The sequence below is a fragment of the Ixodes scapularis genome, unplaced genomic scaffold (assembly GCF_016920785.2).
Source record: "Ixodes scapularis isolate PalLabHiFi unplaced genomic scaffold, ASM1692078v2 PGA_scaffold3__209_contigs__length_174095766, whole genome shotgun sequence".
Taxonomy (NCBI): Eukaryota; Metazoa; Arthropoda; class Arachnida; order Ixodida; family Ixodidae; genus Ixodes; species Ixodes scapularis.
In genome coordinates, this window is record NW_024609868.1 from 83363843 (window position 1) to 83376652 (window position 12810).

The 12810-nt window shown below is 45.6% G+C and overlaps 1 protein-coding gene across 1 annotated transcript; it reads left to right on the forward strand.

The window, feature by feature from the left end:
- Positions 1–1319: 1319 nt before the first annotated feature.
- LOC8027051 (peptidyl-prolyl cis-trans isomerase NIMA-interacting 1) lies at positions 1320–12658 on the forward strand. The gene is made up of 3 exons (XM_002406980.5): positions 1320–1423; positions 5722–5928; positions 8889–12658. Exons 1-3 carry the CDS (start codon positions 1372–1374, stop codon positions 9107–9109), a joined length of 480 nt encoding a protein of 159 aa, XP_002407024.2. The 5' UTR covers positions 1320–1371; the 3' UTR covers positions 9110–12658.
- Positions 12659–12810: the final 152 nt, after the last annotated feature.

Sequence of the window (12810 nt, forward strand, 5' to 3'; positions counted from 1 at the left end):
AGGGGAGGAAAATCCCCTTTGAGCCTTTCTCGTCGCCTCATCTCTGAAACAGTTCAATGCCCACATTGGCATTGCGAGCATTCTGTTGAAATTCGCAACATCTGAAGAGATTAGTTGCAGATTGGCTAGTATCTCTACTTTCCACCATCCGAAGCACAGAGATACAGAAACTTATTAACAAATAATATGCTGAAGAATAAATCTCTATCCTGCAGATGTTTGGGCATACCACAGTAGTTGGCTTTGTTAGCTTTTATCCTTTTGTGTGACTAAGAGCAAGCCTTGTGGTGTATTTGTCCTGTGTGCCTTTGTCTGGTGAGCTTCTGTCCTTTTACCTAATGGACCTTTTCCACATACCGACGGCACCAGGCGGTGGCTGCACGAACTAAAAATCGAGGAAGTGACCTACCTGCGCTACCAATCGATAATGGGGGCTACGCTACCAGTTTCTTCGCTCTCTGAGCAGCGGCGCCTGCCCAACGTGACTTTAAAGAGGGGCATCCGTGGCGTCCACCCAAACGTTGTGTTTTCCTTTCCGTCGACATTCTTTTTTTGTGTAACACAATTATATATATGCTGCAGTTACGTGTTCTACTCGCTGATATACAGCCTCCTTCCGAATTTCCTCGATTTTTCGTTCCGACTTCCGCCGCTTGGCATCGGGCGTTCGCGCGTGCGCAGAACACTTCTCGGAAAAGGTTCATTGCATGCCTTTTGCTTCAGAACAATTAAATGTACTGAAATAAAGGTTGGCCTTTACAAACTAACGAACGAGTTTTACATGCAATATATTTTCTATACGATTTCATTTCCTCGAAAAACTAAAAATAATGGGCATTTCATAACAGGGCAGATGGTGATACAAATTACCACTGCATTTCTTATTTCTACTGCACCAAGTTCGTTGACATCACCCTACATGACGCTAAACGAGGTAGGAGCGGACGACGAGGCTAGTTGGTAGTTGTTAAACACGATGAGATAAAACAGCGCAAAAAGGTAGGAAGTTTCTTCCTTTTGTACCTTTTTGCGCTGTTTTATCTCGTCATGTTGAATAACGCTGCGATGCGGCGACGCGGCGACGCTTCGAAAAGGCACGCCGGTTCGGCCGGCTCGGCGGTGCGAAAAGGCGAAAACGCATTACCAGCATTACCGTTTCTCATAAAATGCATTTCTGGATATGAAAGTTGGATCGCTTGACCAATATACAGCTGCATATTGTTTTTTTTTTTTTTTTTTTTTTTTTTCACCCTTGCTTGTTTATTTTGGAGTGCCGAATCGGAATGTCATAATTTCCTGTTGCAGTTAGTACCGCTCTCTACCGCCGCCGCCGCTGCGATTGGACGAACGTTTCCATTTTGGATTTTCAGAATGGCGGGCGATTTACCGAAAGGCTGGGAAAAACGGCTGAGCCGTTCCACAGGTGCCTCATTTTTCTATCCTTCGACGCGTACAATATTTTTAAAACACGCGTATAACATCAGCAATAAATCCTCGCCTAAGCGCGAGGTTCACTAACCGCTTTATGCCCCGGTTTCTAAAACTGCTAAGCCTAGTTTTCTCGTCTACAGTTTCTTCCAACGTTGATTTCTTCCCAATGTTTACGAAGTTCGGTCCGAGCTAGCAACTCGTGCTGTGCTTCGCCCCTACGTGGCATTTTGTAACTCGATGTATATTTTTTTATGTTTTGGTGCTATATATTTTAACACCTGTTGAGTCCAGTATCAGATTTTTGAGGATTGCGACGACCCGGTTTGTTTTTTCGTCAATAGCTCTAAGGAAGTATTTTGCGAATAAATAAGGCACTAGAATAACAGGTATAGAGGGAGAGAGAGGGAAAAAAGAAAGGAAGCAGCATTTGCTTTGGTCACTGTTTCTTGTACCTTGTGTGCGAGCACCAACAATTTACAGAAACGGCGACGCTCTCCGGGTTTCCTCATCTCGTCTCTGAGCAGTCTCCTACTTGAACTAGTGCTCTAACCGGGCAGTGTCGTAGAAGGGCGCGCTCCGCGTTTAATTTGCCTTCGTTGAGTGCACAGCTGTTCGTTTTTCTAATAAAGTAAAGCTATACGCACGACGTCGTGCATCTCGACCGGAAATGACTACAGACGAGGGGCCTGGTCTGTAGCCATGGGCATTTCATAAATGTTCGTTGCTCATTGAAAGAACTGTGTGCGTCTGTGTTCGTCCTTCATGTGTTTTATTCTTTCTGTGTATTCAGGGGCCCTATGTTGCACGTTTTGGACTCCCACGGCGACTAGGGAGAAGGAAGTGACGTCAACAACGCAGCAAACGCAGATTGGATGTTGATTGGTGCGAGTCGCTGATGACGAATTTGCACAGAAGAAAACAAAGAAAAAGTGAGCTTTGTTTTCTTCTGAGGAAATTCGTCATCAGTGACTCTCACCAATCAACATCCAATCTGCGTTTGCTGCGTTCTTGATGTCACTTGCTTCTCCCTAGTCGCCGTGGGAGTCCAAACAGCGCAACATAGCACCCCGGATTACCTCAGTTGTGGAACTCCCGCGGAGGAGGGTACCCTCCTCACTCACTTCAGTTCTCCTCCCGCTCTGGTTTCCCGTCGTTCGAAGCGCCATCTAGATTTTTGTTTCGTAACTGTGCATTCCATACTGCAGTGCTGAAACACCATTTAGATGCTGTGTTCCAAAACGTATGTGTTCCATAGAATACACTGCAGTTACCAAAGCAGCCGTCTGGCGCGAGGGGAGGCGAGTCGTGGCGAGTGATGGCTGTACTGTTCGTGCTAACAGCATCTATGAGCAGTTCCGTAACGGAGCTAATCTAGTAATGTTGCTATAGACCAACTCAACTCACTGATGTCGCGCCACTGCGGTGACGCTGCTGTCGGTACTGCGCATGCGCAGATGCTTCACTCCTCCCGAATTAGAATTCTGCGCACGTGCAGTGCCCACAGCTGGTGTGGGCAAAGCGGGCTTGTTTGTAAACACTGTGTTAGTGCATATACACGACGCAAAACTTCTTGGGTCTTGTATAAAGGGAATTGTCAAAACGAATAGCTGTAGCATAGTTTGGTGGAGAGGTGTCCGCTTCACATGCAGCGGACCCAGGTTCGATCAGAGAGTGGGCATACTGCTTTTTTTTTTGTGAAACATTTGGCGGTACTTGCACATTTCTTTTCTACAATTATCAAAAAAAAAGTCAACAAAGCATTGCTGCATTAAATGCTATGGGACTCCCTTTCCGTAGGTACAATGAGGGACAGTGGGGCTATGGGTTGCTGGCTGGACGGCGTGTACCGGGGGCCAAGTGGGTTAATATTTTTGTAATGAGTAGCCGCGGACTGTAGCCACGAAACGACGTAAATGCAGGGGGGGGGGGGGGGGGTGAACGCGCTTCCCAGTGATAAACACACCAAAGGGTGACCCAAATGGCATGAGCTCTCCACATCGTATCTCTTCCTAATATTTCAAAGTTCCTATAGCATTGGGGTGATAGGTAGAGCTGGCATTTCCGAGACATGACCCCATCTTGAAAATGTGTCCCAATAACAGTGTCAGTACTCATCTATCAAGCAATTTCTATTTGGTTTTCACCAACTTTGTTGTCCCAAAGTGTCCCGATTTTACATTGAGCGTCCTGAAAGGGGCAATGCGGAGAGCAAGTCATTTGCTTCTTGTGCAGGAGTTGCGGTGACGTCGGAATGCTGCTGAGCTCTGATTGGCTTTGATTGAGAGGATAGTGGGTAGACCTCAAGGGTCTACCCACTATTTTTTTCAGTTGGCCTATGAGAGCTTGGCGTTTCGACATCATTGCAACCCCTATCAGTGCAAGAAGCAGATGAACTTGCACTCTGCATATTGTCCTGATTTTACAGTAAGTGTCCAGTTACTTAACTGAAATGCCTGTATACAATGCCATTCACCTATTGCTAATATTTTGGCACCTGCAAGGCGCCACTGTGGCATTCTTTTGCCAATGGCGTGCAAGCCACATGTGCTGCCTTATATGAGCCGGCTGCCTCCTAAAGCGCTGGATATACTACATCACCGACCAATAGTGCTGCGCATGCTCCTAATGGCTGCTGTCGACAAGTCTGGCCCAGAAAGAGTTGTGCGTGCGCCAATTGTTCTGTTATGGCTGGTTGTTGGTTGGCTCTATGAAAGACAAACTTTGTAAGTTGTTTGAGAAAAACTCCGACATAGAGTGGGTATTTTCGCCAAAAACTCCAAATGGCATTTACAACTTGGATGCCAAACGAGCCCTTGGGTTTTTGCCACTTGTCCCTGTGAAAGTGGAGCGATCGTTCTCCAATCTTAAGAATTTGTTAACGGGAGCACAGCCTAAGAAAACGAAACACTTGAGATGTTCCTGGCCATTTCCTACACTGTATGAGAGTGGAATCTGCATTTTGGAATAAAAAAATACATATTTTAACACTGGATCACGCTAGTGGATTTGAGTCCAGAAGAAACTATAGTATAGTAGCCTGGACAGCTTTCGAGAAATTTGCTCACTTGCTGCAGCTTTTCAGTTCAGGGACACTACATTTTAAAATTGCCACGGTGTTTTTTTTGTTGTTAGGCAGTGCAAGTTTTGTGCCAAACCTCTGCAAACTTTGCTGGAGACAGTATGGTATCGGGCTGCAACATACTCGGTGTGTATTCCAAATATGTTTGAAAGGAAAAAGCAGTATTGTTTATTTAGATACATTCTCAATGCTGCTAGACGTTGTCAAGGACACACTACAAAAAAATCATGTTCTTTCTGCTCAAAGTCCTTAGCCTTCTGACCAGTCAACCAAATGATGGACTATGCTACAGCAATCTATGAAGTAAAACCAGACTATTTTCATTGCACTCCACCTCTTTTGACAAATGGGAGTTTTCGAAGGTGTGCTAGAATAAGCAAACTCTGTCGGCCATTTCATTGAGTAGCTTTGGCCCACATATGGGAATTCTGCGATTTGTACTCTGAAGTGCTGGGCCTGTGAGGCCTGCGTGCAAGCCAACTTGCATCCAAGTTTATACTTGGCTGAAGATTTCCATTAAAAAAAACGCTGGCAGGTCAAGAGGCAGGCTGGGCAACAAATGTGCTCCTTTGCAAACTTTCTTAGGACTGTCCCTCAATTTTTTAATGCGTACAGTCATTAATTATGCGGACATCGTGCGAGTGCCAACCAGCTGGATGCAGATGGCACATCACGGCTCCCCTCTGAAGCATCGCCTCAGGAGTGAGCACACAAACAGAACATCCCATGTGCTTCTGTCTTCCATGGCAGTTGTGGCAAGGGCAGCATCAGTGCCATTCATCTGTTCTGGTAGGGGGGCCGTCGGTAGCCGGTCCCGCTCCACACGTGCATGTGCCGTCTGAGGAATGAGCAACTCGGGCAGCCCATGGCTGTCATTTGCAAAGGCAAGGGAGGTTGCACCAACGTTTGTCATTCTTTTCTGTTCCGGCGAGAAAGTGGAGACCTTGAGACACTCTCAACGTGTGCTTCGCTCTCCTGGAACGCCTCCAGGGTGGGTGCTCGTTCAATGCTGGTATTCGTGCCTTTGACCGCTGCATACGACAACTGGAAGTTTTCTAAGGCTGTCCAATAGATGGCGCCAGTCATCGTAGGCGACTGGCGTTATCTAATGGGCTCATGCGAGCGTGGCGCACTCAATCACATCCAAACGCGACTGTGCAAACCGCTCGTAAGACCCGGAGGCTGGAGCGCTGAAGCTGGTCTGCCCACAGGGGAGCACTACTATCTGAACGTGCTGACCAAGGAGAGCCAGTGGGACGTGCCAACGGAGCCCGCCACGGACATCCCGATGGCGGCGGCCAAGGGCCAAGTGTGGTGCTCGCACCTGCTAGTCAAGCACCGGGACTCCCGGAGGCCCTCCTCCTGGAGGGAGGAGAAGATCACCCGCTCCAAGGAGGAGGCCCTCGACATCATCAAGGGTGAGTGGACGGGGCAGACGGCGGGAGGGCCTCTGAAGTGTATGCCCGGTGCCAGGAACGGTTATACCGTGTTCCGTTGATGCTACCTATGGTCACTAAAAAGACTAGAACACAAGGGCATCTCCTTCCAATGCCCCAGCACTGGCTCATTGCCTTCCATCAAACTTTTGCATCACGTGCGCGCTCCGGGCTTGCAAGACGCCCAAGCATCATTGAGGCTAGGAAACTGGCGCTAGAAGCCGGACAACTGTAGGACATCCCTGCCATTCTAACCATGTCAGTGGTTATACAATAATTGAAGCCCTTGCAGTAAAGCATTGAGGTCATCACAGTGAGATGGAGAGCAGGCGCAGATTTGAACTCGAGTACTGCATCGGCGTTCGGCTGGGCCTTGTGTCTAATCGACGCCTCGGAGCACAAGTCAACGTCGGGCTCTGACTAAATCGCCAAGTTGACATCGTGCTAGTGTGGCGATGTTCCATGGAGATAATTGAGGCTGTTCGCGGGCCTCAATTATTCTAAATGGTATCGGTTCCACGTGGCAGCACATGGCTCCAGAACACCTCCGATCTGATACATTTTGTTGCGGTGCATTCGTAAGGCAGACCGAAAACACGGAAAGACAAGGTAAGGTGGTGTAGTGGTCAGCATACTTCACCAGTAATGAGGAGACCTGGTATTTGAATTGCGGCTCCGGCACATTTTGTCTTTCGGCGGCTGCCTTTATTCTCGTTCGGTTAGTGTGACTCCTTCATCTGCATATTTTGACTATTCTTAAATAACACTTTGACTACTAGCTTACCTTAGAAGTCGTTAGACAGTGAGAATGATCCATAGTAAACCAGAACAAAGTCATACCCTGTTTTAGTATCATCAAGTAGTTGTTAACAGGTCCTCATTGTCCAGCAACATTGTATAGTTTGCTGGTATGTAAAGGGTAATAAAATCACCACTACGGAGCATCAAATAGAACTGTTTCATTCCTGATTGGTTGCAGCCATGTCGGGCTCTTCCCATTTGCAGCAACGGAGTCGGCTTCAATCCGGATCAATCCGAGCAATTCATGTTGTAGCTGCCAATGACTTGTCAGCTGCCCCATCTAAAGTGGGCCTAACAAAACAAACACTCTACATAATAAAATCAGTTTTCGAAAATTTACAAAAAAAAAAACTTCATTATACATGACTTTTTTTTTCTAATATCAGTACCTCAAGTGCCTGCAAGAGCATCATAGAAGCTTATCGCAGCATAGTTTGCACTATGTTCCAGAGGTTGGCTAACAGAAAATTGCAAGCCACATCTGGTTCTTCCCTTGCCAAGTTGTGACCCTCGAGATTTTTGGACTCTAAAAAGTGAAAAAGGTCAACTGGAACCAAGTATTGCCGTCCTTGAAAACACTGCAGTGAGCATGAGATAGAAGGCAAGACGAAAGCTCTCTGTTCCCCTAGAAATGTGCTCTTTAGCGAGCTGACGAACATCAAAAACGATCTGCTGAGTGGCAACAAGAACGTCATCAGGGGGCGATTCACTCAGCGTGAAGCACTTTATCAAAGGAGGACATACCGCCTTCAGCCATCATCGGTTGGGTAAAACCACAATTTGCAGCATGTACTGTGTGAGGTTAACTCTGCCACGGTTGGTTTGAAAATAAGCAGTTGATGATGACAACCTGCGTAAATTTTGTTTCGGGCCAAACTTCAGGCCACAGTGAGCTAAAGAAAAATACAAAAGTATTGGCCAAGCTACGTCGACAGACTCGAAGCACTCTGTTTTCTAGAGCTACCAGTATCTGAGATCGCTTGTGCACTATACTCATAATTAGCCTTGTATATTTATAACTTGCAGATATGCTATCGAAGTGATAGGATGATACCTAGATTTTGCAATGCATAGATGTTAGAAGGTGCACTTCATGGATCCCAAGCATAGCATTCCTGACTTGGATCTTCTTTTCAAGGCTCACCTATTTATGGGAGCAGATATTCAAGTCGATTGCATTTACGAAATGTATGTTCTCTAAATGCAATTCATACTTGGTATTTCTCCTTTTTATCTTATGATTGCAAATGGGAATGACTGATGGTGCGTACAGCTGACGTGTGATTGTACTTGTTTCATGCAGAGGGTCACCCTTTATTCCAATTAACTCTACCTCTGGCACCTCATTGAGATTTGAACTCAGTTTTCTGACTGCATGCAACCACGTTTGGCCATTTACAACTACAAAATTTCTCGCAATAGCACATCTGCAGAGAGCTGTCCTTGTCCACGCACATGCTCACTCAATCGCCTGCATAGACGTTGATACGAGCACACAGACTACCGGCATATGCGCTCTAACACAAAAAACACAAACAACAAACTGATGGCAAAAACACTGTGTTGCAGACAGCATGTACGGCAGTCTAAAATGTGCTTCCATACACTTTCATGTGCACACCGAGATCACAACGTTAGGATTGAATTGATTAGGCATGTAGTGCAAATACTCCTTATGAGCCATTCCACGAAAGGGCTTTTGACTCGTGCCATTTCCAGCAGTCATGCGCATCTTTGCATGCATTTCGAAGTGACAAACAAGCTGGGCTGTGAAGATTTTATGCAGAGCTGTGAATTTGTCAATGCTAAAATAGTGTTTTTGGAGAAAATTTTGTATTTCTCTTTAATTTTGATAAATTAACTTCTTTTCTCTCGTAATTTTGATTAATTATTTTGTAGATCACAGGGGCTGATTGTCCTGTGACACTGGGGGAAAATGGTGGAACGAGTTTTTTTTTTTATTTTTTTCTGTGGAACACAAAGTAGTTAGTACTTGCACAAAAACATCTGGAGATTGGCAAGCACCATATTAAGCCTACTGGCAAGCTAAGATTCCAACTTTTAGGAGAAAGCTTGCACCGGGCGCCCCTTCGTCGAGCGAAGCGAAGTGACGCAGGCCCCACTCGGGCGACACCCTGCAGGCTACAGGGAGCAGATAGCGTCGGGCAAGGCCACCTTCGAGGAGCTGGCAACGCAGTTCAGCGATTGCAGCTCGGCCAAGAACAAGGGTGACCTGGGCACCTTCGGCCGGGGCGCAATGCAGAAACCCTTCGAGGAGGCCGCCTTCGCGCTCAACGTTGGCGAGCTCTCGGAGCCCGTTTTCACAGACTCCGGCGTGCACCTGATTCTCAGGACGGCCTGAGCACACCTCCTTTCCCGTCCTTCTCTCTTCTGCTCTGTCATAGCCTCGCTGTTGCCTCTTCTTCCTTTTTCTTTTTTTTAGTCTTCCCCCAGAAATGCTCTAAACTTCATTTCATGTTACAACGGACCACAGTGGACACTACAAGTCAATCCAGCACAACGTATCGGTGTGACTACGCGTCCCGGGCGTGTCTGCGTCCCTCCCGAAGGTTACATGACACTCCCACGGCATTCGAACGACTGCAATGGCTCGTGGCGTCCTCTGCCGTCCGTCGTAAGGCGATACAGATTATAGTAGATGGGTTCTTACTGTTGTTCAAATCGAGACCCTGGAAGAATCTAGATCCTTATGCATCCGAACACAAAAAAATTTGTGCTGGGTTTCCTCCTCGGCACTCCGATTGGGCGAGCGAATTCGCTGCAAAGAGGGAGGGAATGTATGTTTTGGATTGCATATGTTATGTATTATGAATTTTTGATGTCTGGATATCTTAGACTGCCCATGCTTGTTTAGAACTTTTTCTGAACAGAATCAGATCTGCTTTGCTCAGAGGGGTTTACTGTTGAAGCGTAGTATGAAACAGTGCATCAAAATTCCGTCGGTTCGAAAGATGCGCCGTAGCTTTAGAGCCTCGTCTGATTGGGAGTTTCGCCGTATGCGTGTCTTTCTTCTGTTTTGCTGCCGAAGCACTTTGTTTCGCTGTAAACTTACTTTCTGCTACTGCCACTCCTTGTGGTGGCTACCTCTTTCGTTCACTCTTTTGTAGCTCTAGTATTGCGTATGACTGGTGGTGTTGCTAGATGCTAAACGTATATCGTTGAGCACAAGTCCGTGTCTAGAAAAGTGGCCGTGCTTTAGTTTTCACAATTTTGAAACTGGCCCAGCCTACCAAGTATCCGAAAATTTGGTTGCAGAATGTATCCTCCACCATTTTTTTTCTTTTCACTCGTTGTTTTCCCCAGTTTGATCCTGACAATTGCTTTCTACATGCCAGTAGATTTTCCTGCCCCGTCACACAGCACGCTAATAGTAGTTTTGACTGGATGACAACTGCTCCTCCAAAGGCCAGTTTCAAGGCTAGGTGTTTTGCAGCTCAATTTGTTTTCTTGCAAGGGATGCCTGAGACATTTATGCACCCTGTTTGTCTGCCTACCCTACAGGTTGCACTCTGCGTGCACTTTGGATCTTATTTTTTCACATTTCTTGCCTTTATATATATATATATATTGAGAGAATGTTGAATAAAGTTAGAATAATGGTCGGTGCAGTTCTAGATTATTTTTTTTATTTTAGAAGGTGGGAGAGCTTACCTTCAGTTCACCGCTAATGTGCAATGCAGCGAAATCTAACGACGCTTCACAGATATCGTCCCGTCGACGTCTGGGGCATAGGACAAATGGAGAGTTGTTACGACATGTCCGGCATCTCGAAACAACCTTTGAAAACTCGTTTGTAAACAAACATGAGCAACTGAGCAGGTCACGAGTCGTCGTTCTGTTTTAAAAAGACAGTTTGCAGAACCACACTAGTGCTACTAAACCATGTCTCAATGCCAGCCCATTTCTCTAATTTCATTTAGTTCCCAGAAAGTTGTCGGATTTCTTTGAGTGCATGCCACATCTTGCATTCGGAGCATCGAAAAGCAGTCTTATCTGTGGCACAATGCAGATCCGTTGGTTCTGTGGATTCGCTCTAGACTCGCCTTCCGGTACTTACTCGCACGAGACCTTTCCACTATGGTTGTGACATGTTCTGTTATACAAAGCAGGTGTAGCAGTATGCTCTGAGCAGTTGGGCCCACATAGACGACGGACCAAGCTATGATATTAGGTGTCCTTTCCCCCATTGACTGAGCAGTCCAGAAGAGAAGTGTAAAGTACTGGTAGGTTCCCTTGCTCGTTACATTTGTTATATCCCGGAGACAGTCAAGACTGGAGTGGGCCATTGCACTAGACTTGTGTGGCTCATTTTTTCATTCCACCAGCTGATAATTGCAAGGCGGCCATTTCACACGGACATTTTGATGTTCGGGAAAATCGACACTCCACAAAGAAAACAAATTTGGTTAAATTTTCGCATCTCACTGAAGGTTTCACACCATAACCTTGGCGAGGATAAACTGGCAGCGGTGTTCTGGGTGTAAAAGAAGCGGGCGTCCTGATGGATTTGTTTTTTTTTAAGCACATTGCTGATCTGGCCAGAAAACCTGTGGAGGGATGGTAGACTTTGTACATTGGAGTCCCTTGAGCCTCGGGTATCCAATGATATGTTGCTTTTAAATGCTTTTTACAATTTCGTGGGATACAAGCAGGTGGCATATTTTTCTGATGCTCCAGAGTCTAGCTCACCGCATGTGGAAAGTGTCTCATCCAGTTAGAAACGTTTGTCCACAGACAGATTTATGCATGCAGGCATTTTTCTGTTTCCTTAAAAGCTAAAAGCGAGTGTCAGCATTCGTGACTGGTCAGTATTAGTGAATGGTGGAGGTAGGTTTTGCCTTGTACTTGTATGCTGGGTCGCCGTTCTTCCATGGCGGTTGCCTTTTTTTTTGTGTTTTAGGAAGTGCTAAGGCTAAGTCGTCAACTGCCCTAACCTGGAAAACAGTATTCAATAAAGAAAGCATTTCAAATGGTGTTTCATGGCAAGGAGTCATGTTCTGTATTTTCTGTCATGGTTGCCAAGGTGGGAGCAATGTAAAGAGAGGAGTTCCTCTAGGCACCTCTGTTGCGTAGCTGGCGAAATCCAATCTTTGAGGCATTCCGGAAGTACTATGCATCAAACTTAAAATATTTAATTTTTTTTTTTTTTTTCTTGTTATCTTTCAGGCTTTTTTTTAATTTGTTTGGAATCTGGGATTCTTTTAGTACAAAATTTGTGATGTCTCGATCCAAATGAAATTGTGAGGTATACGTCCAAAACATTATTCTCTTTTAGTCGGTACTTTTCAGCTGGTCATTTGCAGTAATTATGGGGTATATGTGGTTACTAGATTAAAGCCATGTTCATATCATTTCAGACGAACTGGGTATAAATAGGGCAATATGCCTGCTAACCATTGTTAAAGCAAGGTTATTTTTGGTAAGAAAGAAAGTACAACTTGCAATTTCTCTGTGAGTAACCTTTAGAAATGTTTGCCCTTCAGCTTTGCCGGCACTTAGTCAATTGTTTCTTGCAGCCATGTTGACTGGCCAAAAGCCCAATGCTCTTGCTCACAGTGTAACATACTAAGTCGTCCAGCCCACAAAGGTTTTGTGTAGGTTATTTTATGTAGCTAATGATGGTGGATGTCGTGTCTTGCTACTTGTTTCTGTGCGATTTATTCACAGTCTTGGATATCATTGACTGCTCCTCAGTTTCCAGGAATTACTCTGCCATTGTTGGATAGATAGGTGAGAAAATTCCCCCATACAATTTCTAGAATTGGTAAGTTACCACTTTTCAAATTTAGCAAATACCTGTTGGCACTCAAGCCTGGGCTTGTTGATGAGTGTCTGTTATCATATGTAAAGTACTGTTTTAAGGAATAAATATGTAACATGTCGCAGACTAGTTGGTCTCCAATTCGCAGTCTGATCTACCGGACTACAAAAATACCTTTCTCAGTCGCGTTGGAATGGACCGACCTCACCATCCAGTTTTGTTGTGCCACCATTGTCGGTATGCATTGTGGGAACTTCAGTCTTTCTGCGTGCGCAACAATT

Coding starts and splice junctions, on each gene's coding strand:
- LOC8027051 (XM_002406980.5), top strand. CDS start 1,372: ATGGCGGGCGATTTACCGAAAGGCTGGGAAAAACGGCTGAGCCGTTCC. Junction 1,424..5,721: donor ACGGCTGAGCCGTTCCACAG/GTGCCTCATTTT, acceptor GTCTGCCCACAG/GGGAGCACTACTATCTGAAC. Junction 5,929..8,888: donor GGCCCTCGACATCATCAAGG/GTGAGTGGACGG, acceptor GACACCCTGCAG/GCTACAGGGAGCAGATAGCG.